Consider the following 26,289-nt stretch of genomic DNA (forward strand, 5'->3'; position numbering starts at 1 on the left):
GCTGTAGAACTGCTCTGTTGTGTAAACCTTTTACATAAAGGTGGTGTAAAGTTGTTCTGTTGTGTAAAGGTGTTGTAAATCTCTGTTTTGTAAAACTGATCTGTTATGTAAAGGTGCTCTGTAAAGTAAATGTGGTGTAGAGCTGTGTAAGTCTGCTCTGTTAACAAAAGGCAGTGTGCAATTGTTCAAATGTGTATGTTAAGATGTTCGTTTGTGTAAAGGTGTTGTAAATCTGCTCTGTTTTGTAAAACTGATGGCTTTTGTAAAACTGAAGCTGATCTGCTGCGTAAAGCTGCTCTGTTTTATTGTAATTTATTTTTTTTTTTTCATTTTTGTTTTGTCTTTAGATTATCAGCCTTTAACCTGTGTGTGTGTGTAAAAAAAAAAAAAATACAGAAAAGCACACTATTTTGCTATGCTACACCTCTGTTTCCTCCTTTGTGAGAGACAGACAAAATCGGGATTGGGATTTGCGAAAAAGAAGAGTTTGGTTGGCTGTGTGGTGTTTGGATGAGAGGAAAGGAGAGGAGGGGCAGTGTGATGATTGCTCGCACTAATCCTCTGGACACACGCACAAGCCAGGTGCCCATGAGAGACAGAGAAAGAGGCTTGTAGAGTGAAAGGTGAATGAACAGGGTTAATTCAAAGAAGAACAGTTTAAATAAAGGATGTCATCTGTTGGCGCCACTGCTTGAAGCAGTGACTCGTGCAACAATTTAAGAACACTGACTTGCATATGTGTGTGTGTGTGTGTGTGAGAGAGAAAGAGAGAGAGAGAGAGAGAGAGAGATTGGGAGGGAGGCGGCACACTTATCAGGAGTGACAGCAAGAACGTCAGGCGAACAGAGTGGAGGGAGGGAGAGGAAAGCAGAAAATGAGAGTGTGGCCAAGACAGTGGCTCATAGTGACAGCAGGGGCAGAGGGAGGCAGAGTGAGCGAGTGAGCTGGGGAAGAGAGAACTGACAGTGGGGGGAAAATGCAGGAAAGACACTGAAGCTGAGCTGGTGGAGGAGAAAACAGGAAAATACAGCCAAGGCTAGAAAGAGTCATTAGGAAGCAACAGTGGGGAAGCAGAGAGAAAGTGTGGAAACTGACTGATTTGTCCAAATGAGTTTGTGATGTGCAACTGGCGGTGCTTAAATCGCAGCGTGGAGTGTGTTTGCGTGAGCGGGTCTGATTGTGCTACCAGTACTGCCTGGAAAACGTGCTTGGTGGATTATGAGAGATCAAGACGAGGACGATTGTGTGTGTGTGTGTTAGAGAGTCTGTGTTTATTGGTGAACAAAAGGAGTAGGTGCAGCTTGTTCGTGAGTGTGCATGTTCAGATGAGAAAGCTGTACAGCTGGAAAGTTGCTTGAGGAAAGGGAAAAGATAGTGCAGATAGCTGAAGCACTTGAGGATGCCAGGGCATTCAGGGACAAGCACAGCTCTCCGATAACTGCCGTCTGAGTACTTCATACCCAACTAAGCAAAGCAAACCAATAAACAAAGACTGTTGAAGGCAAATAAGGTGAAACCATGGGAGCACGTGTCTTCTTGAGCCATCAACGGAACTATTTGTAGGACCAAAGCATCTCTGTTGCTGCTGACTACCTCAAAGGGTAAAGCCTCGAAGACTGTAGAGTTTCTTTGGAGGTCTACGTGAAGGATCGGTGGGGGTCCATTATCGTGTCCAGTGATCCCTTGATGTCTTCAGCACCCAACCATGGGAGAGTGGACCATTTTAGAGCGCCTCCTGGAGGCCGCTGTGCAGCAGCACTCTACAATGATTGGAAGGTAAGAAATGCGAAATCAATGCAATGATCTGGTTCAGTTCTCTCAAAGTAATAATTAACTGCAACCTTTGATCAGGTTCTAATAATTGATTTTTTAATGTTATATACGTTCTCCTCTCCCAGTATAATTTGTAGAGACAACTGCAATTAAGAATGTCTGAAAAGTGTAAACAGTGTTACTCTGTTTGTCTGCGCAGCCCAGCATGTCAGTTTCTGCCTTAGTTAGGGATATAATGTTTTAAACCCAAACTATGTCATGGCAATTTGTAACAATTGTAAAATTTTAGCAAACTGATGACTAATTTCTATGACTTGTATGATCTCATTTGTACATTTGTCTCATTGCGGTTTCGTTTAGGGGTGGGGTTAAGGGTGGACCTTCATGCTTTTTTGTATGTTTTCAAAAAAATTCACATTGTACAAATTCATATGAAATCGTCATTTTGAAAAAAAAAGGGAAAAAATAGAGCTTAAAAACAAACAGTAAATACTACTTAAGCAATGTGCTATATAAATTATTTTCACCTGGCAAATGATAAAACTGGCATCAAAGAGACTGTTTGATTGAACAAAAGCACAGATTGTTCCAATGTACCAGATACAAGTTAATTATCAAAAAATTGAAAATACAAAAAGAAATGGCATGCATTGGTGGATTACAAGAATTCTTTTGTAGTGGTCCTTAATCTTGTTTCTGGGAACCACAACACTATATTTTGTCTTTCTTATCTAACACACCAAGCTTGGTCCATAAAGCTTTCTACTAATGAGCTGACGATTCAATTTAGGTGCATTAGACATACAAAATGTGCAGTTCTGTGGGTTCCCAGGACCAGGATTAAGAACCACTACTGTATGGCGTTATCAGTCCATAATGGTGGTTTATGGTGAAGAGAGAATGACCTCCCGGCTGAGCTTTTAGTTAATCCTGTGGGCACTGTGAGCGCCTATTGGTCATTCTCAAGCTTCAGTAGATCCAATGCTTGAACCACTGAAGCTTGTGAGACCTCAAGTGACATCGCCTGCTCGGGTGATGCTATTTTTTCTTCCAGTTCAGCCCCTCACGTTCTCTTCTTCATTTGTGTTTTGCCACCAGATTTAGCTAAAAAAAAAAATATTTTGCATCTTTTTTTAGAGATGTATTGTTTGATGCTTAATTGTATTTTTTTTTTCTGAGTGCAGCGTTTTGTCCGCAGTGCCCTGTACTTAAATCTCTAATGCAGTTTTCTACAAAACACACTAATTAGTTTCAGCCTGTCATATGAAATTATCTTGAAGGCAAACACTGTCAAGCAATGTACATTAAGGCAGTCAGCCAGGAGACACTGGGTGTGAAATGGTATTAGACATCCAAACAGCCATCTACCAGTGCTTAGCATTCAGGTTTTTGGTGACTCACCTACTGATAGTGTGTCATTTATCATATGTTCATCATAGGTCATGACCATCCAAGGCTTTGATGTAATGAGTGACTCTTCCTCATCCAGCAGGGTCTGGTTCTTTGCTACACTAGACCCCAGAATACACACTGATTCCATGGCAACAGAATTAGTCTTTCTCCATTCCAATCATGAGACCAAATGATAGGAGGTTGGCGTTTGCCATGTAATTCCTCCTGCCATTGTCAGCTCGGGCATCAATTTGGCTGGCCAGACACTGAGTGACACTTTCATAGATGTGCATAGATTAGGCTGAATATGAATGATTACCCTGATCAGATCTCATTCACTAGTCACTGCCCCCACACTCACACTTCAGTGAGCGAAGGCTGCTTGGCAGCCAATGGTGAATTACACTACGCCTGACAGGGTATGCCTTAGTCTCAAGGGACTATTTCATTCATTATGTTTGGCATTACTGTGGTGATGTGGGTAGTTTTCTGATGTGAGCTGTTACAAGGAGGTTAATGAATTTGTATAATTATGGAGGGTGGTTGCCCTCTGTTTCAACGCAAGGCTCTTTTTTTTGTGCCAAGAACACAAATGATACCTGTACTTTTAAATTTTTTAGTGTTCAAACTTCAGATGTTTAGCCATAGGATGATAAAACAGTTGAAAAGACATTTGGCTTCCACTGAAGAAGGAATCCAACACATATTTAAAGACCAGAATATTGTAGGTGTGCTTTTTTCCCCCTCACAGAACAACCATATAACACTGACCCTGCAATTATTTTCAAATCTCGCAGCATGTTAAAATTGATTTGAAGTCAAAAAATAATATTGTGCATGGAATGGTGTGAGAATTAGGCTTTCTTAATCAAAACTCTGGCCTTGTAAATCATGCTTTGTGTGAAAAGGAATAAAAGTTTTCAGAGTTTTACTGCATCCAGTGTAACTGGAGTTATTTGTATGTATAGGTACGTTTTTGAATTTTGCAGAAATGTAGGTAGAGGCACATATTTCCAATTAGCCAACGAGACATTGCATGTGAATTTTGCATGGTCAGGCATGCACTGCTCCAGATTTAAATATCTAATGAAGCTGATTAGGTTCAAAACATTTTTTTCATCTTAGACAAGAGAGCACAGAATGCTTCATGCAACAAAAGACAATGCATGTTTTACATACAGTACCTCAGTGGGGCATGATGGGTACAAGCATGCATCTTTACATTATTGAAAATATTACATACATCAGGCTGATCCCTTGATTTGTTACAAATATGCTTGTTAATTAGGTTTTTAGAAAATTTACAAATCCAATTTAAGTTCATATAATTCCAAGTGCTTCAGACATATTTATAGCCTTTGAGCTAATATAATTACCTAATAAATTCTCTCATAATTAACTGATAATTTATTTTGCAGTACTTTTTAAGTTTATTGGAGTCAGTTTTCAATTAAATTCTCATTTAAGGAAGGGAGTTGGGGATGTGGGCAACTGGTTTTTGTTCTAAACAGCCGTATCATTTACAAGCTACTGTTCAGCAAAGTATGTCTTGAAATAGACAACATAAGATGTGTAGCAGACAGTTGGCTGTGCTGTTACAGTTCACAGTGAATATTTATGGATACCTTGTAAGAATTTTTTTTTTGTCAGATTACGAAAAAATGCATTTTACGCTGTGACATCTAATTTAACATTTAATTCAGGTGAAAAATCTTACTCAGTGGGATAGAAATATTATGGCCACATTATGTTACACCAATAAATTAGATTTTTAAGAGCCAAACACAATAGAAATAGCCCTGAATGGCAAGAATTGTAGAGTTTCCTTTTTAGAGTGTAAATCCATCATACGTAGATTCCGCATTAGTGTCATTCAAATAAATTTATTTTTATTTTTTACTGGTTTGGTGTGCACAGTGTGCTTTAGACCTGTTTGAAGAAAAAAAAATATTTAGATGACAATGTCAACAAATAAAACAAGTATTATTAGTTGCAGCCCTAATTTAATGTATGTGGAGTAAATGGTGCATATACATGGCGCACCTATGTATGAGTTGGTTTCATGATAAATGCTGTCACTACTGTTCTTTAGATTATATATTTATAATTTAATTTTAACCAGTGGTGAGGTGACTGAACATGCATATAAATGGCATATTCCATTGCAATTTTTTTTTTTTCAAGGACGCACTACTGTAGAGTCATTCTCAACAAAAGCAACTGAATCCCATCATAAAGAGAAGGGATCACACAATATGAGACAGCAATGCCCTGAAACCCTACCTGTCACATCCCCTCACTTCAATTGTTCTGTACTACAGAGTGAGTCTGGCAGAGGTATGCTCACTTTTGAATAGGGTATTTATAGCTGCACAGATTTCTGGGTATCATGTGTGCTTCTCAATGTGTATCCGTGTGTATTTTTAGAGACTGATACCTTAATCACAGTGGATTTAACTTTCCATTTCGGGTGTTCATCACACCATCCAGCCATATTTTGACCGCTTAGTCATTCATTCGTACCATATCATTTCTATACATATTTAAACATCCATTTACAGATTTATTACAGCTCTATTCACTCACACACACACACACACACACACACACACTTGTGCGTGACTTGACTCACACTGAGACTTCCTGAACCACAGGCTGTTGGCTGCTCTCCGTCCTGCTTTTCCAGTCTCTCTCAGCCCTCAATCCACGTTTTCGTCTCTTTGTCGCTTTTAGCCCTTGGATTATATTGGTTATGCATTTGATTCTGTGCAAAGAAATAACATGAAGCCTCGAAGGAGATGTGTTATGACACACATTTCCAAATCATCAATCCATTTGCCACTCAACATCAACACAGATTTTATTCAGATTAGACACTACAAATGCATACTGTAGAATCATCTTCAATCTCTGTTAAAGCAAGATTATACACCTTTATTAGTAATTTAGGGGCAGTTTACACTACAATGTTTTCAGCCAAAAACTGTAAACTTTTTATGTGTTTTGCCTGTTCGTTTACGCGACAATTTGGGGACTCACGCATATACACCTAATACGGGAATCTTTGAAAACGGTGACGTCATGTGCGTGCGTAGTACGTGTTAGCATTCGTAGACAAGCGCAGTATGTATCAATTTTAAAGGCAAGTGTGAACAAACATACACAACAATGGCGGAGTACATGGTACTGTTGTTGCTGCTCAAGAGTTTGCTAACGCTTCTTCAGCAAAGTGTTGATTTACTTTACCAATATTACAACCAACAGCAGAGACGCATCATATACAACATATGATTGTCACTTCCCTACAGGTACTGTTTACTAACAATGTGACAGTGCCAACTACTGGCCTGGCATACTTAATACAGCGTTTTTGTCCATTTTCGCGGATATGTGTAAACGCGAATCATTTTGAAAATGTTGTTGGGTATACATGAAACTTTTTAAAAATGCAAGGGAAAAACTTTTCCATTTTTGACTACATTGTTGTCGTATAAACGTAGCTTCAGAGGATAGAGTAAAATGAGAGGCATTTACCACCAAAGAAAAAAGAGAAAATTACTCTAGTGCATATAGAATTGTCTTCTGAATGTTAAAGCTCAAGCTGTTAAAATATGGTTCACCCCCAAAATTAAAAAAGTCACAATATCCTTGCTTGTTCCAAATCTGTAAGACTTTCTTTCTTAAGCCCGAGACACGTTGCCCAATTTTCGGCTGTCCCAGACAAAAGATTGGCATCCTGAAACAATCGTGGCGATTTCTGTGATCGTGGCTCCTAATCGGTGGTCCTATATACAACAGTCACACACCCTCAAAAACATGCGTTGTGACAATCTTGTGACCAAAGATAGCCTACGATAATTTTCTGGCAGTATCAGAAATTCAGCATGATCATCACACAGTGTGTTTGCAGTTACAACCCACGTTTGCTGACCAACCAGTAAAAATGCGACATGAAATCAACGCGACATGGGGCTAAAACATAAAATTGCTTACCTCAAGCTCTTATTTCTTCCACTTTCGCCGCTTCCACTTTTTTTCAGCACACATAAAAACTACAACTGTCAAAGTGTGATTCATTATGCTCTTTTTGTTCACCACTAGCGCATGGTAATGACATTTTATTCTTCTATAGATATGTGTGTCGTAGCCTATGAGCAGTGTGTAGAAGGCTTTAAAAGGATAGTTGACTCAAAAATGAAAATTCTGTCATCATTTACTCACCTTTATGTTGTCATCATCTTACAGTCTTACATGCATGTCGTACCCAAGTTTATTAGATCCATGTCACACAGTGTGACCAGCAATGATCTTATAGGATTGCTAAAATCGTGCAGTCATTAAAACACCCTAAAATTATATCAAACCCAAAAAAAAAAATTATAACATAATTTACACAAAACCATTATAACACATTTCCCGTATGTCTTTCTGCCGAACACAAAAGAAGATAATTTGAAGAATGTAGGTGACAGTTTTGGTGATCATTTATCTTTCTCTATATATCTTCTTTTATGTTTTATAATACATGAGGGTGAATAAATGATAATTTTTGGTTCAATTGTTAAATTTCAAATAAAGCCATTTGTTCTCAATGCCATTAGTTTTCATGTACATGCTTTTCATGCTAACTTTGAATATGTGCAAATGATATTTAAATACTGTACATACATTTAATTAATAATAAACATATTAATATGCCATTTTTACATTGCAGAGTTGAATAAAAATAAATAAAAACGTACAAAAGTATGCCACCTCTGCCTCTCCTCAGTATCAAAAAATGATTTGATGTGGCTTTGGTTCCATAAATGAAATCCGTAAACCTGAAACGGTTGCATATAAAGGGGATTGTTCCTCTAAAAAAACATACCACTTCAGAAGTGGCTACTGTACTGCGTTCAAAGTGTAAAGCTTCATGGTGAATGGTAGCACATCACCTAGCAAATGTCTTCATGGGAAATAAATCACAGATATTCTGCCAACACAGTCATAATAAAGAAGACAATATAATTTTTACAGTCAGATTTTGAAGCTGAGGTATGTGGCAGTTTACCGCAAAGAATTATGGGATCTGGGATGACATCTAACTGCCTCTCCTGAACAAATAACGCATAAATCAGCGTCTTAATGCTCTAAACTGCATCAAAACCTCAAGCTGCTCATAGAAGATGAAATAATAAGGGAAAGAAGGTCCTGTGAGGACAGGAGAAGCACATGATGGTTGTCAGAACCAATATAACACAAAACAAGGTTTAGAGCTGATACTGTGAGTACGTCCCTCAAGAAAGAGGCTAACCAACTCTATAAAAATCTGTAAAAGGAACATACTTTACAGACCACTAACCATTATACTCACAAACACACACTGACTGTCCATCACCAAGCAAAATCTTCATGTAACTGCTTTCACACAAACTGAAAACAAATATTGGATCACAAATACACACATTCATTATCCACCGCGCACACACATGCACACACACCAACAGAGGCGCCTGTCCCAACAGTATGTCACCATTTACTAACACATCATATTAGTGAGACAAGCATTATTTCAGGGGCACGTCAGCCTCCTGTCACATTATATACATAATTTAACAAGTATGCAAACACACACTTACACATTCACATATGTGGCAAACATGTAGGAGGGTTGGCATAAATATTTCTCCATAGCAACAATCCTATGCACCCAAATACACTTCTCACTTCATTCAGATGTTTCTAAAATAAAAATAGAAGCAGTTGAAAAGAGACATAAAAGTGTATCATTTAATTACAGTTTATTTCGACAGTCTTCTTTTAAGATAAGTAACTCTGCAACTACATAGGGTTAGTGGAATAAATTGAAGTAATTGCAAAGTTACTTATAGGCAGTAGAATGCTTGTAGGGCACCATCAAAATCATGAGCAGATATTAAGCAGACACTCTACAATTACTCTGTAATTGACACATAGTTACAAAGTTACTTATAGTTAGTAGAATGTCTAAATTGGACGATCAAAATATACTTCATATTGAAAACTCTGACTTGATTTAGGCAGAAGTAGGTGTCTTGGCAAATCTAGGCGAGATTTTTTATTAAACATTTCAAAGATTACTGGGGTCTTTGTCTTGAGAAGCAAAAATGGTTTGAAGTCTGAACTACTATTGAAATTCATTTGTGATTTTTGTTCTTACACATTACAAAAAATGTACAAACATCAACTTGGTTTTAATAAATCTGTATTGAAATATTTCTGAGCTATGGGTTGATCCATGATGATCTTGGTGAATGATGATGGAGATGTAGTCTAGGTTAGGTATTGCAGCAAATAATGTGGTTGAAAGAGAGGAATCCATTAACCATTAACTATTGTAATTATATGCTAAGGCTTGGTTTCTTCATGTGGCTGATACTATGATCATTACAACTACCCTAACCTTCCCTACTAGGATCAATATTAGTATTGAAATCTTTATCTGATGTTAGCCTCATTAGATGTTGACAAATCCATCTCTATTCATTAAAGACCGACATACTGTGTGTTGCATTCAACTTGGGCTACGTCTTCATTAATACAGATACATTTAAAAATGGCATTTTCGTCCACACTGGCATTTTCAAGCGTTTTCCAAAAGTTTCTCATCGACAGTGAAACGTCAGAAAACGTTATATTCGCTTTACTGCACTTGCTTAAAGCCTCAAAAAAGCTTACTGAGAAAACACAGGTTTTCATGCTATTCTTCTGGCAGGATCATATTCTTTAGGAAAATCTCTCAGGTCACACACACGATTTTATGTCGGATCTAAAATGCAACTGCCCTCGTGTTTTACCGCAAGCAGCAATCGCGAGTAAATTTTCTATCATCTTTGCAGGACTGTAATATAAAGAGTGTACAAAGTATCACATCTGTAGCAATACTGTGAATAGCACATAAAAGGCACAATAGAAGTATAACATATAGATATCTGTATGTACAATATGTGTCACATGACTAAACATGCGTCATCTTTTTCAAAGGCCTCTGTTTTCATAGTCCGCACTACAGTGTATAAACCGCGTTTTCAAATTTAGCTCAGTTTTCCTTGACAAAAACATTGTCTCTGTGTGAATGGAAGGCCAAAATGGAGAGAAAATTATGCATTTTCAAACGAAAACATATTAGTGTGGACAAGGCCTTGGAAAGTTGGAATTTGCACCTAGGGACCACTTAAAGGCATACTATAAACTCTGGCAGATAATGTAAACCAACAACTATGCTGAAATGCAGATGTACACCCAAGGAGATGCACTTACAAAAGCAAAAGAAGCACTGTTATTTTAATTTCTTGAACATCATCATCCAAGTTTTGGCCAGGGGAATGCCTTTAGTCATTCAGTAGGAAGTCAGAGATATCAAGTACAAATATCCCATATCTTGCAACCCAGCCAGAATCTAGGGAGGATGTGACTTCACAGCGAGAGATGAGTGCGTAAGATGTGCGTAAACCCTGCATAATTCCACTCAGTGTCATGCAAACGGAGCATACATAAGCATAGCAGTATACTCCTACGGGATGCTGTTTTTCAGACCAGCAGAATTAAAACAATAAAGGTTGAGGGAGAAAAACATTGCAAACTTTGGCAGAATCCAGGTTATGCAATGCACACACATCACCGCCAAATGTACTCACAGACGCTTCACCTAAATGCATATAAAGGCCTGTAAAAGCTTTCTGTGATCACTCAGTTAAAGTAAACACAAATCTTTTTGAGTACAAGATAAAAATTGACCCAGAACACTCAGTGGCCACTTCCTGTTGCTGACTCGTGGCTGCGTATGTGCATGTGTGTCACGCAGGATTCTGGAAGTCAGTGCGGGTAAACGGATGGTCATCCTGGCACAAAACCTTGCGTAGAGACCTTCCTCTCCTCTCGTTCTCCTCTGTCCTTCTGCTGAGAGAGGAGAGATATGGAGCCTAGCCATCCTCTGTCTCTCTATATAAGGGCATGTGGGTCTCTTCTGGGTTTGTGGACGGAAGTCCCTTACAAAAATACTGTAACCATGGTACCTAACAGTTCAGTCTCACATAAAAAAAAAAAAAAAATATATATATATATATATATATATATATATATATATATATATATATATATATATATATATATATATATATATATATATCAAAACGTCACATTTTAATGTGATTTTGGAGCATTTCAGTTGAGTGATGCAAACTACAGAGGTAGGGACAGAGGCAAAACTGTTTTCATTACAGTATTATATAGAGTTTAGAGTGATGGTTTGCAGAATTTATTGAAACAGAGTGTGAAGATAAGCAAGAATCTGTGCAAAAATGCATTCTTTCATTTAACAATGACATTTTCCATCACACTTTACTTTAAGGTCCAATTCTCACTATTATCTAACTATTAACTATGACTTTTGCCACAACAAACTAATAATTTGCTGCTTATTAATAGTTAGTAAGTTAGTTGTTAAGTTCAGGTTTGGTATATAGGATAAAGGGGTCTAAAATATGTTTATGCAGAATAAGACATTAATAATATAATAAATATTTTACACAATAAAATAGGAATGAAACAGGTCCCTGTATCGGTTTTTAAAATTAACATTTTTTTCAAAATGTACAGTTAATTTGATGCATTATATTAAAATAAAATGCATATAGTTACTTGGAGATCTGATAATTTTTTTTAACATTTCTTTAAAATATGTTGATAGAATATGTGAGAAAGTGAGCAATTGTGATCTGATTCAACACAGGAAGATGTACCTGAGAAATTGATAGTACAGGTTATATTCTGCTTTATTCATGCCTGAAATCATATGAAAGGTCCAAGTAATAAAGAGCATATTTTACAATGGACCATTATAATTACTGAAAACTACTGGGTTCAGTCCACTACTCCACTCATATACATATATTTTGTACATATATAATGTGTGAAATTATTTGCTATTCTAAAATAGACCATGGATTTCTGTTGACAAAAAACAAAACAAGATTTTGCTGATTGCCTCAAGTTTACAGCTGATTGGTCCATGACAATGAACTTTCTGAGTAGGCCTTCAGCCTTCTGCCCATAGTGTCTTCAACACCACAGTTCCCAACCCTCCAAGCCATGTATGAAATGCATTTATACACCCATAGATTATGCAGACATTTGTATATGCCTTATGTTATTATGGCCTCAGATAAGTGAGAGCAAGATTAAAAATCAAAATGGAATATTAAACAGTTAAGACAATTAATTAATGCAGTAATGGTAATGGTAAGCTATGCATGGAAAAAAAAAAGATCCCAGTCACACTTCACAGTCCACAGCTTAAAAAAAAAACAAACAAGAAATAAACTCAAAGGAACACGAGCTTTCAGATTTCATTGATTCAGCCAGTAAAATGACAAAAGGAGAGATAGTCTTTCCCTTATCTTCAACATTTTTCCTGCATTTCGTATCTTTTTTTTTTTCCTGAAGCAGCAGGAACAGTAAGAACTGTGTGAAACTGAATGACGTAATGGTTTGTTGCATTAGGAAGAATGCATGTCAAAACATCCTGCTTCTTTGTGCCTCTTAGCTCCTTTGTGTTGTCTTAATCAGAGTCTTCAGCATGCCAGTGTAATTGCTGCTATCAGAGGCAGTGAAACAGCAAGCATGCTGCTAGAGCCGAAATAGAGTCTAAATAGACTGCGACTTCTCAATATAGCAGGTTCTTATCACATAACCAAGTGAAAATCACTCTCTCACTCCCCTTTCCCTTGTTCTCGCCAGCTTTCTGCCCTGTGTTGTTGCCATGGTAACAGGCAGCAGGAGGCAGAGTGATGCTGTGGGTACCACTGATGGGGGGAGATTTGGGGGTTCTCTCCCCCACGGACTGAGTGGCTTTACGCCTCCTTACTACTAAAACATACACACAGTCAGTCAGTGGCATTAAAGGCTAGTGCTAGAAACACTTGATATCTAGTGACATGTCTTTTCTCTACATATTTTGACTGAACAGTGCTTTCAGTGTATTATTCAGAAATATTAGTCAAGCGAATAAGGCTAGTTGTATTACCATGTTGATAATGTAACAGATTTTTTTCATGAAAGAATTACATAAAAGAAAATATGTTGCATAAGAGGCCTTAACAACCATGTACTTACATTTAAATTAATCATTTGGTATAATGCACTTGTTGTGTACATACATGTTTTTACATTGTACTTATATTTTAAAAATACCTTTATGCAATAACCTCTGTAACTAATTTCTGTAATTACATTTATAATTACACTGCTGACCCATCTCTTACACCTTAAACCACTCTAAAAACCTACCCATACCACCAAACCTGTCCCTAACATCACGCGTATCCCACCTCAATAGCAGCAGAAGTGATTTGTAATACAATATGAACACAATAAAAACACAATTAATATAAATTGATGTAAGTACATAGTAGTTAAGGCCACTTAATATAAAGTGGGACACATGTTTTTAATTTTATCATAAGTGAAAATTTGACTTTCATATTATAGCTAAATTAGCTATAATAGAAGTTTCACTACTGAAATTAATATAATGAAAATAATATAAAATGTATATAATATGAAATTAAATGGTGAAATTAAATAGTGTAAAACCCCAAAAATTTTAGACTGAACTGCATTAACAAACAGGTTTATGTCTAAAGAAAATATAATGGTTATATCTTTATAATAAGTAATCCTTTTAATGCTTTTGTCTTTGAAAAATAAATATTTAATCAAATTTTTCGGTTTCAACTAAACCTTAAATATAATTTGATAAATCTAACATATTACTTTTATTATTAGTCATATTTCTACTGTTTTAATTTATATTATTAATTTATATTTATTAATATTAATTAAACATTTAAAGTTTTAAACCAAACCATAAATATAAATTTTAAAAATAAATCAACAAATAAAGTATTTTTAGCCAGTGTGGTTGTGACTAAAATAGCTTTTGTTTTTGGATTAGGGAAACTGATGAGAGACATAGAACAGGTGAGCCAGACAGAAGGAAAATTAAAAAAGAAATTTTTTTTTTGAAAAAAGACAGAGAGAGAGAGTATGAGGGGAAAGATTGAGGAGTAGGTGGGGGTTGGGGAATACATAATCTAAAGCTATTGGATGGCATTAAAGAACTCGTAATGCACGAATCCCTCTATTGGCTCTTGTACAGATTAAAGGTTGTGGGTTTTGCGTGTGGAAGCTATTATATAATTCATCCGCTGATGAAATTTTTACCACATTGGCAGTTTTTTATTCACGAATATCTCATATTATTTGTCAGTGTTGTGTGTGCCTGTGTACATGTGCAATTCCCTGCACGTTTTCCTTTCTCCCAGCATTCCATGGACTGTTTTGATCAATCTTGCTGCCTACACTTAACCACACAAAGACAACACACTCCTACAAAGTGCACAGTGCTTGCAATGAGTTGCAAAAGCATAAAACAAGGAATTGGACACCTTATCAAAGTCACCAAAGAAATCAGTTTAATCTTTGGTGGGTTTGGATTTCATGTCCATGTGATGAAATGTTAGAGAAACCTGCGATGGAGCATTGCTGGCACATGTGATGTCCATTTGAAACCTGTTTTTTCTTAACAGCCATCATTTCAAAGCAGTGTGTCATTTTGTTTTCAATGGTAAAAAAATCACGGTTTAATGTATGGTTAAAACCTGCAAGATTTCTGTCCCTTTCTGTCCCCCAAAACATTATATAAAGAAATTGTCTCTTAAGACAACTTGGATTAGAACACTGAGTTAAGTCATATTGATTACTTTAACAATTGTCTTTATACATTTCTTGAAGCATCAAAGTTTTAGTGGAAAGAACTTACAATAGAGGGACAGAAATGAATGGTGTACGGTTTTTCCTCCTGTCCAGCCACAGACTCAGGCTGGGGCCAGAAAAACGAAAACACTGTGGCTGATTGGGTGCAGATTAAAGCTGCCTCTTTGACCTCACAGCTGGAACAAGAACGCAGTGTGAATAAATCCATCATAAGTGAGGGCTCCAATCACATATTTCACTCACCTGATGTGACACGTTCTACAGAGCTAGAAAGCACATAGAAACTATTCAAAATAAAAAAACACTCAGTGAGATTCAATTTTAAAGCACTCAAACATTTAAAACCAAAGTTATTACTACGGCGGGAGTATATACAATAATAATAATAATAATAATAATAATATATAATAATATATTATATATATATATATATATATATATATATATATATATATATATATATATATATATATATATATATATATATATATATATATATATATAAAATAACTGTAGACATTAACAATTGGAATTGGTCACCTAATTTTTGGCACTTTTAGTGTTTACATGTACTGTTAGTCATTTGTGACATTCACAAACTGCACACGCAGATATAAGTAATAATGAATTGAATTATAAAGACCCCCCAATTGCATGCAAATAATAAAATGCATTTGCAACTTCATCCAGAGCTTTTTAAATGTTCTAATGCATAATGTATAATCAGAGAGTGAGCTCCAAACGATTCAGTGCATGAGATGTGGTTTTGAGCCAAGATCAAGACTCCAGCTTTGCCTGATATACAGTATCATTGATATATCACTTTATTGTATCGATAAGAAGATGTAGTCTACAACTGGTTGATTATGGTTTTTACCTCTGCATAGGTAGTTCATTACTGGTCATGTACTCTAACACTTTTGCATAAACAAGCGTTTGGAATATTTCTGACTGTGTTTGTGTCTGCTGAGGTCTGGAGTGTCTAGCATGCTCAAATGATGCTGACTTTGATTTAAAAATGAATGAGATCGGAAAAGCGACAACATTTCTGGATGAGGACACAAAGAAATATCTGGTAAAAGGATTTCAGAAGAACACAATGTTTCAAATAATCAGTTCAATACCATAAGGTTCCAGTTGTTAACTTTATGCAACATGACCTAACTTACAATGAACATATGTATTTTTATTAACTAAAATTAACAGATATTAATAAACACTGTAATTAATGCATGACTCATTGTTAGTTAATGTTAGTTTATGCATCATCTAACATTAATTAATCATGAAGTACTGCTGCCATAATTGCAAAGATATCTTTTAATTAAAATGTTGTTAAGGGTCTGCTATATGTCTTTTTTTTATTTATTTATTTTCAAAAAACCACATCTGTGTTGTTCACAATCAGAACAACATTTTTTTTTAAATGCCTTACAAGCTTGAATGGCCAGTTCAAGCTTTGGAATTTATTTTAAGAATTTTTTTTGTTTGGTTTTTTTTTAGTTTTTTTTTTTTTTTTTTACCAAACACTGAGTATATGATAACAGTGCTGTTTAAACTGTCTGTATTTGCTCAGAAGGAGAGCTTATGTTGGTGTTTATGTTGTCAAGATGTCAAAATTTCCAATTTCCCTCCTCTGTCCACACCGACAGCTACTCTCTTATCTCATTTGGGGGTCAGGTTGATGGTAAAGTCATTGCTATGGAAACAAAGTTACATATACTGAATATTGACTATGCTCTCTGAATAATAAATTTGATTTCATTACTTGCATAAAGACAGAGTGGATAGTTCGTCCTACAGATTTGAAAACCATATCAGAATTGGTTTCAGTGTGAACCCAACCTTTCAAGCTTATGAAATTTGGCTGAAGTGGATGGAGATTGACTTTAAGAAAATGCATGCCATATCCACCCTCCACTTTGCACAAAACAATCCGAATGTGCACAATTACAGAACCTAGAAGAAAATATGCAAATACCCCATATACAAAAGCTCTTACAGAGCTCATCATCTTAAATGTAGAGCGTAAGTCCATACCCACTGATGCATGAATTCAATCTGTTTTACTCCTGCCTTCCCTTATAAACATATGTAATCTCTCTCTTTGTCCATCTCTCTCTTTCTTACTCTCTCGCTCAATCAAACACTGGTACAGAAATAGCCCTAACGACAGTGACAACTGAGGTGTAAAATCTAAACTGTTGCTATGGGAAATAGAAGAGAACAGGTTTGGCTGCCATCATGCTACCAAATTAATGAGCAGTATAGAGACTAGCATCGACACGGGTTACCATGTTAACAGAGTTTAACGGCACAGAAGGAGCTATAATTAGAGCTTGAGAGAGCAGAATTGTTTCAAAATTAGAGCTCTTAATTAAATGTGCAAAGTTGGTCTTGAAAGTGAAAAACGCACATTTGAATAGCAAATGCAAACATCTGCAATGCTAATTAGCTGGTAGCCTAAATAAGGGACAAATTACGTCAATGGAAGAAACTGAGGAAATTTTTTTTTGAGGGGGGGGGGGGGGGCTTATACGTCAAATCACATTCCCTCTTTTTCTCTCCATCAGGATTCTACTGACAGTTGTGGTGATATTCCGTATCCTGATTGTGGCCATCGTAGGTGAAACGGTCTATGAAGACGAGCAGACCATGTTTATCTGCAACACCCTCCAACCTGGGTGCAACCAGGCCTGCTACGACAAGGCCTTTCCCATCTCTCACATCCGATACTGGGTCTTCCAGATCATCCTTGTTTGCACGCCCAGCCTGTGCTTCATCACCTATTCAGTGCATCAGTCGGCCAAACAACGTGACCGTCGCTACTCCTTCCTCTACCCAATGATAGAGAAGGACTACAGTCGTGAGGGTACCCGCAGACTACGCAACATTAATGGCATTTTGGTGCAGCACTCCGAAAGTGGTGGTGGAAAGGATGAACCTGATTGCTTAGAAGTAAAGGAGATCCCAAATGCTCCAAGAGGCCTCCTGCATAGCAAGAGCTCCAAGGTACGTCGACAAGAGGGCATCTCACGCTTTTACATAATCCAGGTTGTGTTCCGCAATGCATTGGAGATAGGCTTCTTGGTGGGACAGTATTTTCTATATGGCTTTAGTGTCCCCGGCATCTTTGAGTGTGACCGCTACCCCTGCCTGAAGGAGGTAGAGTGCTACGTATCACGGCCCACTGAGAAGACGGTCTTCCTAGTGTTCATGTTTGCAGTGAGTGGGATCTGCGTCGTGCTCAACCTTGCCGAGCTCAACCACCTCGGCTGGAGGAAAATCAAGGCTGCCATTCGAGGTGTGCAAGCCCGCAGGAAGTCCATCTGTGAGATCCGCAAAAAGGACATGGCCCACCTGTCACAACCGCCAAACCTGGGCAGAACCCAGTCCAGCGAGTCTGCTTATGTCTGATCTCCATTCACCTAAATATGGAGTCACGAGGAGTGGAATGCGGTTATGGTACTTGTGCAAATGTTTATAATGGCAAAGGGGGAGGGGCTCCACATAGCCACACCTCTTTCCCACAAGCCACTCCCTCCCTCTTTATGCCATATGACAATGTTTGAGGAAGTTTGCACAATGTTAGGCTTCTGGAACAGTATGTGAAGACGGCATAAAAGGGAATTTTTGAGTTTCGAACACAAGGATCAATGGAAGGGTGAAGAGCGTAAGGTACGATACAGGGAGATGAAGGATGTCTAACATAGAATGTAATGGAAATGAAAGAATCTGGGTCTGTTTTGCCACTTTTCTCACTTCCACATCTTGAGAAAAGAGAAAAAATAAGGAAAGTTAGCAGGAGAGCGTAGCATGACAATAACCTCAACTTTCCTCAACCGTTGTCGCTGAGATGGTGCCAGAAGAAGAAAACTGTTTAGGTTTGCTCTCCTGGCAGTGCATCGGCCTAAAACAAACAACGGGTGGGATATAAACATTGTTACAGCAGTGGCACCTTCACTTTGACATTTGATTGAACAAACATTAGCATCTTCTTTTGTAATCTCTCTCTGGTTGTCATAAAAGACTAGGAGAGGATTATTACCTCCGCGCAAAGTGTGCCCTTCCATAAAGACACCCACTGTTACGTGTTCCAGTCAAGTATTGCATGAATGTGTGTTTATATGTATGTATGTGACCAAAGTTGAAAGAATTTAGAAAACGCAGATTACTTTTTGTTCATTTTAAGATTATACTTTTTTTTTTCCTTTTTCTTTTTTGCAAAGGTTGGTGCCATCAACTTAAATGACTGTTTATTTCAAAATATTATTTAAAACATAGATTATTTATCTTTATTGGGAAAGAGAGCCAACCCTGTTGAAAAGAATTTCCATGCTGGTCCGAGGCTGGTTTATGATGGTTATTGCTGGTTTAACTGGTGGAGAAGAGTAACCAGCATGGTCTTTCTGGTGAACATGATTAACAAAGGAAGTCTTGTGTGTTATGATAGATGCTTGATGGGGACACCCGTAAAAAGAATCGAAGAAACGTTTTCATGTATCCAAATGTTTCTATCAGATGAATTTATTATCAAAACATTAGCATAAAGGTATCTTTCAAAGGCATGTTTACAAAGCTTTATCTGTCAAATGACTTTTGAAATGAAAAATCGATGTTCAGTGTGTGTTATTAGGGAAAATGATCAATTTATAGTGTTTTTATTAGCTTTTTTCTTCTCGTCACGTGTTTAATCGGCATGCCTTTACTATTAAGAAAAGAAGAAGCTTAGAAAAAACTATATGAATGCATTGCACTTTGCGGGGATGGGAAGAGTGGATAAAAGGAGAAACTCACTCTGGGAAGGACATCATTGGTGGGAAAGTGAGCCTTTTGAATTGGTCCATCTGAAATAAGATTGATGACAAGCATGTAGGTATGTGCGTGCATGCAGCTGTAATCCACTGTGTGCCTTTGTTTACACAGTGTGGGTTAAAGCAGAGTGTAACATCTCTAACAAACACTCAGAAAAAACATTTGAGTTGTCATTCAGCCAATTTTAGCACTAGGCCCACTAAAGAACATACTTGTGCCTACACCGCCCTGACTCCACTCTGCACGTGCACATAAAACAACCCAGTGTAGACAGAACACAGTGCAACTAACACGGACCAGCTCGCTGACATACTGCAGAGACAGAAAACACTGTCAGACAAGATACAGAGAGAAAGAGAGGAAACTGCAGAGGCCCTTTAACATCAACACAATTGTCCTGACTTTGGAGTTTCTTGCAAAAAAAAAGTATTTCACAGGAAAGTGTGTGTTTATGTTTAGCTTGACATGAAGTGCAGTTTAGCCACAGTTCTGATTCAGGCCAGAAGTCAGTGTGAGGATGGATATTGTCGTTTACATCTAAATTGAATGAGAGGTATAAAATCGGCCACATTTAGGAGGCGTCCAAAGCATGTCACATTTGTTTTACTGCAAATGTAAACAGCTTGTAAATGATCCATAAAAACTTAGAAGCACTTGTGGACTTTTCTGCGCTTCATCAAAGATGAGAACACGATTACATTTAGACCCAGGGTACAAAATTAACACTCATCAAGCGGTAAATGTGATTGGCAAGTACATAAACGAAGCTACTTGCCAGTTTATTAGGAACTGCAACAGTACTGCAATAATAATATAACCTTCAACAAAGTGATGCAATTCAAAGACATACAAACTACTACTGCTGTTATTTTTTATTGAAATGCAAATACAGTTCCATGGCCATTAATAAATATTTACAAGTTCTAAATTCATCTGCCATTTGCCAGCATGGTGAAAAGTTAATTTTTAACCCTGTGTATACACTCTAAAAAGCAATTTATTAAACAGTATTGTTTAATTGTAGCATAGAACTAACCTAATGAGGTTTGCCTAAAACAACACAAAATAAAAAAAAGATGAATTAATCAGGTAAATGAATCTTAAAATTCAAATTTTAATAGTCAACTAAACCTACAATTAAGTTTTAAAGAGGGTTTAGATGTATTTTTTACTGGAAAACAAGACTCACTTTTAATTTAATCAGAACAAATAATTAGTAATGGCTGAAAGTAAGGCTCAGCAACCTTCCTTAACACAAAAGTTTGATTGTATCCTTTGCAGATCTAATAGTCGGGACCAGTTTAACATGTAAATTATAAGGGACTATAGCCATTATTGTGTGGGGTAGAAATTAAATGCACCCTACACTTGGGACCAAACATATCTATTTCTTAAACTGTACCTTCTGTGTTAGAGATTTCCAGTTCTTTTATTCTGATCTACGCAAATAGTAACTCTGCCAAAATCATAAACTCTGTATCTATGCAGCATTAGAGGGCATCTTTTACAAGAGCAGTTCAGAGATTATGAAGATTGCTTCCCCAAGTGAGAACTTCTTCATGTGCTTAATCCACTCTTCTCCTCAGTCTATTTTTATAAAACCTATATCAGAATACTAGACAAAAAAAGAACAATGTCAGATTTTGTTTCTTCTTTTTATTTATTCCAGCTTGTGAATTATGTTTATATGTGTTACTCTTTTTTACAGTGCTGTAATATGAGGGACACAGAAGGGTGTATTTAAAGACCAGAGTTAGGATTTAAAGTTAAAATGTGGCTTTACCTGCCAAAGTTTTGTTATATGCAACTTGACTAATTGGGTTTCAGTGAATGGGTTGTTCAATTACTGTAAAGCATGTGTAACTGATATGGAAAGCATGCTTTTGTTCTTTTATTTCACTCTTTTTTTATGAAACAAGAAAGCAGGGACAAGTAAATGGCATGTTTAGATTAGAAAACTGGGTAAAATGGAAAATGTTTCATGGGCCAAAACTAAATTTTAAGACTAAACTACGCAGACTGCAATCTTGTTACAAACATATGCAACACTTGATTTTCAGCACAAACTTTTGACACGAGATTCAAAAAGTATTTTTATGGTTACACACATCCTGTAGTCACTGCCAGACAATTTTGTAGAAAATAGCTGTTTCACAAAAAGTGTTTTTTAAAAAATATTTGATGTGTAAGTAAGCAACCTGTGTGTTTAATTGACAATAAGACGTTATAATCTACTGCCACTGATCATCTTAAATGTGACATGAAGACATTAACTGCTGATAATTCAAAAAGTAAATGGTAATTAAACACCCATAAAACATAGCGGACCAGTGCACATGAAAGAAATAAAAGATGTCTCAGGTGACAGATTTTCCAAATGACATGTTCTAAATGTTTTTCCAATTATTATTCAATGTGCAGTATCTTTGCAAAAGCCATTTGAAAATTTGCCCATGTTTTATAGAGCTGCAAAACAACTACTGCTAAATTGTAAGTTATTTGATAACAGAATCCTTTACAAACATATGTACAGTGAAAATAATCAGAATCATGCTCAAACATCAGTCTAATGAGTCTCTCCTGGCAGTGGCAAAAGATTTTTTACAGCAATCATGCTACACAGATTTACATGTGAATACAACAGAGTCAAGTTCATTCCCCGTTAGCTCAGGAAAACAATCGTTCTAATCTCACGTTAATCCTTTTTGAATGATCATCACATGTCCCAGAATGCTCTCTGAGCGTCTGCCAGAAATCACGGCACCCACAGTCACCAGAGCCCGTGTCCCAACCACACTTTTCCATTGCCAGCTCAGGTTTTCCTCTAGAGCTCTGGCTCATGCTCAATCCCTTATTTCAGCAAGGACAGTTAAATGAGATGATGCCGTTTAAGTCTGTTGTCCTTTGCTTAATAACCACTGTTGTAGTTCCAAACTGCTCAAAAGAAGACATCTTAAGTTTTAATTCACAAATAGGCTTCACTTTCCCTTTTTTCTTTATAAAATGGCATTATAAAACTGGTCTTGGGTTGAACTTTAACCAATTAACTTCACGTGTGCTGCCAGGGGTGTTTGACACCCGCTGCACAAGCCGTACTAATCTCTCAGGAATAAGAAGAGTCGCCGCTCCTAATCACTCCCAGCTGCTTACATGGCCGTATAAACACTGGATTAGCACTTGGCAAAGGCAAAAGGGCAGACGAGTCATTCATCTCTTGTACCTGCACAGGACAAATCACATCAACACATGCCGCTATAACTCAGGATCTGTGCAAAGGCACCAATCCTAAAAACAACGTTTATACACAGAGAGAGTAGCATGAGAAATCAGGGCCTGTCTGCTAACCAGGGAAACATTAATATGGTAGAACTGCAGGAACTTATCACAATTAGCCATATGAAACATAGTAAAGTGAAGCAACAGTTCTTCAGTTCTTTCAGATTCTGAAAAGCACATTTAGCAGGTAGACTTGCATTATTATGATCACACCCTATGCCATGTGGTAAAGGGTAACAGCGCTACCTGTGTCTGAATTTTGCAGCCACGTCCTTCAGAGATTATACATATTTATGAGGGCAATGTGCAACCCTTTAATCCACCATGAAATGATTACTTTATCTAATTAAAATGGGTTAGATTGTGTGCACGGAATAGGATTTGTTAAATTACCTTTTAAATCAGATTTTTTTTTTTTTTTTTTTTTTTTTTTTTTTTTTTTCATTTCATTTTTATTTTGTCTTACTTTGTGTGTGGAAATTATAGGAAAAGGTCAACGCACAATTTTGTTCAACTTGATGTGCAAAAATGTGAAGTTCCTGAAATATCAAACAGGTGCTGCTAAATGCATAAGTAATAGTGATACAGATTTTACTGACAGCTGTACATCAATTGTCAAATCCACAAATGCCACCATATCTCTTAGCCCTGTTTTGATCTCTTTCATAGTTTTTGCAAAATTGAATTCAAATGAACGATTAAGAATATCTGTTGTTTGGGACACAGATTTCTATTTTGTAACTGACCTTATTTGAAGGTTTTCTTTCTATATGTTTCTGATTTGTGGATTGTGTTCAATTACTTAATTAAACACCTTGAATGAACTCAGTGATTCGTCTGTGTCCTTCAGTGTATGTATTTGTGTGCATGGATATTTGATGCAGACTGAATCTTGACATGTTCATAGCTGAGCACTGGTTCGATCAGGCTGGAAAATCATCTTAAATGATTGTTTTACCCAGTATTTGTGTTTACTGTTTGTTTGCTCATTAGACTTTTGTACCATTAGCTCAAATCACTTTTCTATCTTCTATGCAGAGCATTATTGGTGTGGCATAGTTTCTGCCTGTGGAGAGTTTACCAAATCAATCACCTATGAGATTCCCTGATGGTTAAGATTATGTCTCCAGTCGCCTTCTAGCTATATCAAATTTTACGTTAAGTTTCAGGCATCAAGCATGTTAGTCCATAGAGTCCAGTTGCCAGGCTTTGCGAAAAACTAATGTATGATCTATAGAATTCTTCAGTTAATAGATAAACTGATTGAGCTATTGCAGAACATGTTTGGTTGTTTGAGCCTCAGACTCTTATTTGATATTTATTTAATAAATATGAGAGTTCATTGCAATGAGAGTATAGCAGTTAGTGAGAAAGAGGTAAGAGTAAAAATGTGGCATGTGATGCAAACTATCTTCCAGAATGGCATTAAGTGAGGGTAAAGAAAAAAAAATGAACAGAGCAGTTTTTTGATTTGCTGGAGCCCATCCAGCCTGATCAGATGTATTTTGGGGAACTTAAAAAAAAAAAAAAAAAAAAAAAGATTCTTGTGTACAGTTCATTACATAATTTGTATATAACTTAATTCCAATTGGGTAAATTTTGTCTGTTCGTCATTTCCATTCAAAAAATGCATGTAAATAAACAAATTTGTTACAAAAAAAAAAGAAAAGAAAAAACTCCTTTGAACAAAAGGTCAAAATTTACAGAAGATGCTTTTTTGAACATCCTCAAATCATGCTGGGATAACATGGATCATCAGGTTTAGCACAAATTTGTGAATTCCATGCCAGCGCGAGTGCTGCTGTCATTAAAGGACAAAGAGTACAAACTTAATACTCACACATGTTCAAATGCATGTCTATGCTCATTATAAGATATATACAAAAAATAAAAAATAAAATGCAAAACAGAAGAATTTTCACTAGTAGTTTCAGACTTGGATCCAGCTGTATGTTGTTTACAATTAATCAGCCGTGTGCGAAACTGCATAGTAACCTCAATCACATTTGAGTAATTGTAACTACTATAATAGCTGGAAAAGTTGTAGTTTCCAATGGCTTAATGGCTGCATTAATGAGTTCATGCAGTTCCTACAGTAAATCAACAGAACAGCACAGCGGCTTTCTAATAGCAGCGGTCATAGCAGGAATGGTAATTATAACAGAAAGGCTAATGAACTCTCATGAATTAAAGATTAAAACTGATAGGCATATTTGTTAGTTGAATCGGCTTTCCTGTAAGAACATTTTCTTCCACATTTGGTCGTTAAGCATCAAGCAGCATGTGAGTTATTGTACATATGTCATTGTCCTTTTTATTTTATTATACATGTGTGTGTGTTTCATGTCAACCCCATTCTACTGCCCACAGTCACGTGGTTGCAAACTGGGATTGAGGGCCTGTTGCCACGGCGATAAGCCAGGCAGTAACAAAACTAAACACTAAATATATTACTATACAGACAGATGGGTGAGAGAGAGCGTCACTTCCTAAGAGACGAGCAGAGATCACGGCAAACTACGCCGACACACGCCGTCATAATCGTTAGCATCACCACCTGCAGCCGCATACATCATCTAATCTCCTACAGTGAAAGTAAATGTCACTATAATCACCTTTGATTAGTATTGTTATTAATGACCATTATACATTTGAAACACTGAAAAACCACTTGGAAGTTCAGATTATCATTTCAAAAGCCAACATGAACACTGATGTGCTATGTAAAGGATACTCCTCTCATAGTGTGGCACAGCTATCAATAAATTGTGTATGTGGAGCAGTGAAATTATTATGAGTTCAGTAATAATATGTACATGCACTCTGCCTTCAGATACTAATGACCTCTATTTGACAAACCCGTGAGCAAGAGAAATGGCTTCAGTCAGCAGAACAGCTCTCTGATGGGGTCGAGGTGGCAGGCTCTGTCTCACTGATCATATTTTCAGGACTAATAGATGGATAGATAATAGATGAAAAGGAAAGAGGTTTACACTCTACTGAAGATTGAAGAGAGACTAAAATGCTTTCTGCTATAGAGAAATATGTAAAGCCTGACATATAATTGTTTGAAATTTATATATATTATTAAACAGTTTGTTAAATCTTATATTGAAAAATATTAAAAACGTTTGCATATGTGTTGTTTGTTGAGTATTATATTTGATACATCTGGCTTCTATGGCTCATATCATATGATAGTGAAAACATAGAGCTCATATTCCAGAAGAGAAAAAA

The 26,289-nt window shown here is 36.7% G+C and overlaps 1 protein-coding gene across 1 annotated transcript; it reads left to right on the plus strand.

The window, feature by feature from the left end:
• The first annotated feature begins 836 nt into the window (after positions 1-836).
• Positions 837-22,030, plus strand: LOC109065798 (gap junction delta-2 protein). Its single transcript, XM_042739101.1, has 2 exons — positions 837-1,776; positions 17,535-22,030. The coding sequence occupies exons 1-2, from the start codon at positions 1,706-1,708 to the stop codon at positions 18,376-18,378; spliced, it is 915 nt and encodes a 304-aa protein (XP_042595035.1). The 5' UTR covers positions 837-1,705; the 3' UTR covers positions 18,379-22,030.
• The last annotated feature ends 4,259 nt before the right edge of the window (positions 22,031-26,289 follow it).

This window comes from Cyprinus carpio, chromosome B15, assembly GCF_018340385.1.
Source record: "Cyprinus carpio isolate SPL01 chromosome B15, ASM1834038v1, whole genome shotgun sequence".
Classification (NCBI taxonomy): domain Eukaryota; kingdom Metazoa; phylum Chordata; class Actinopteri; order Cypriniformes; family Cyprinidae; genus Cyprinus; species Cyprinus carpio.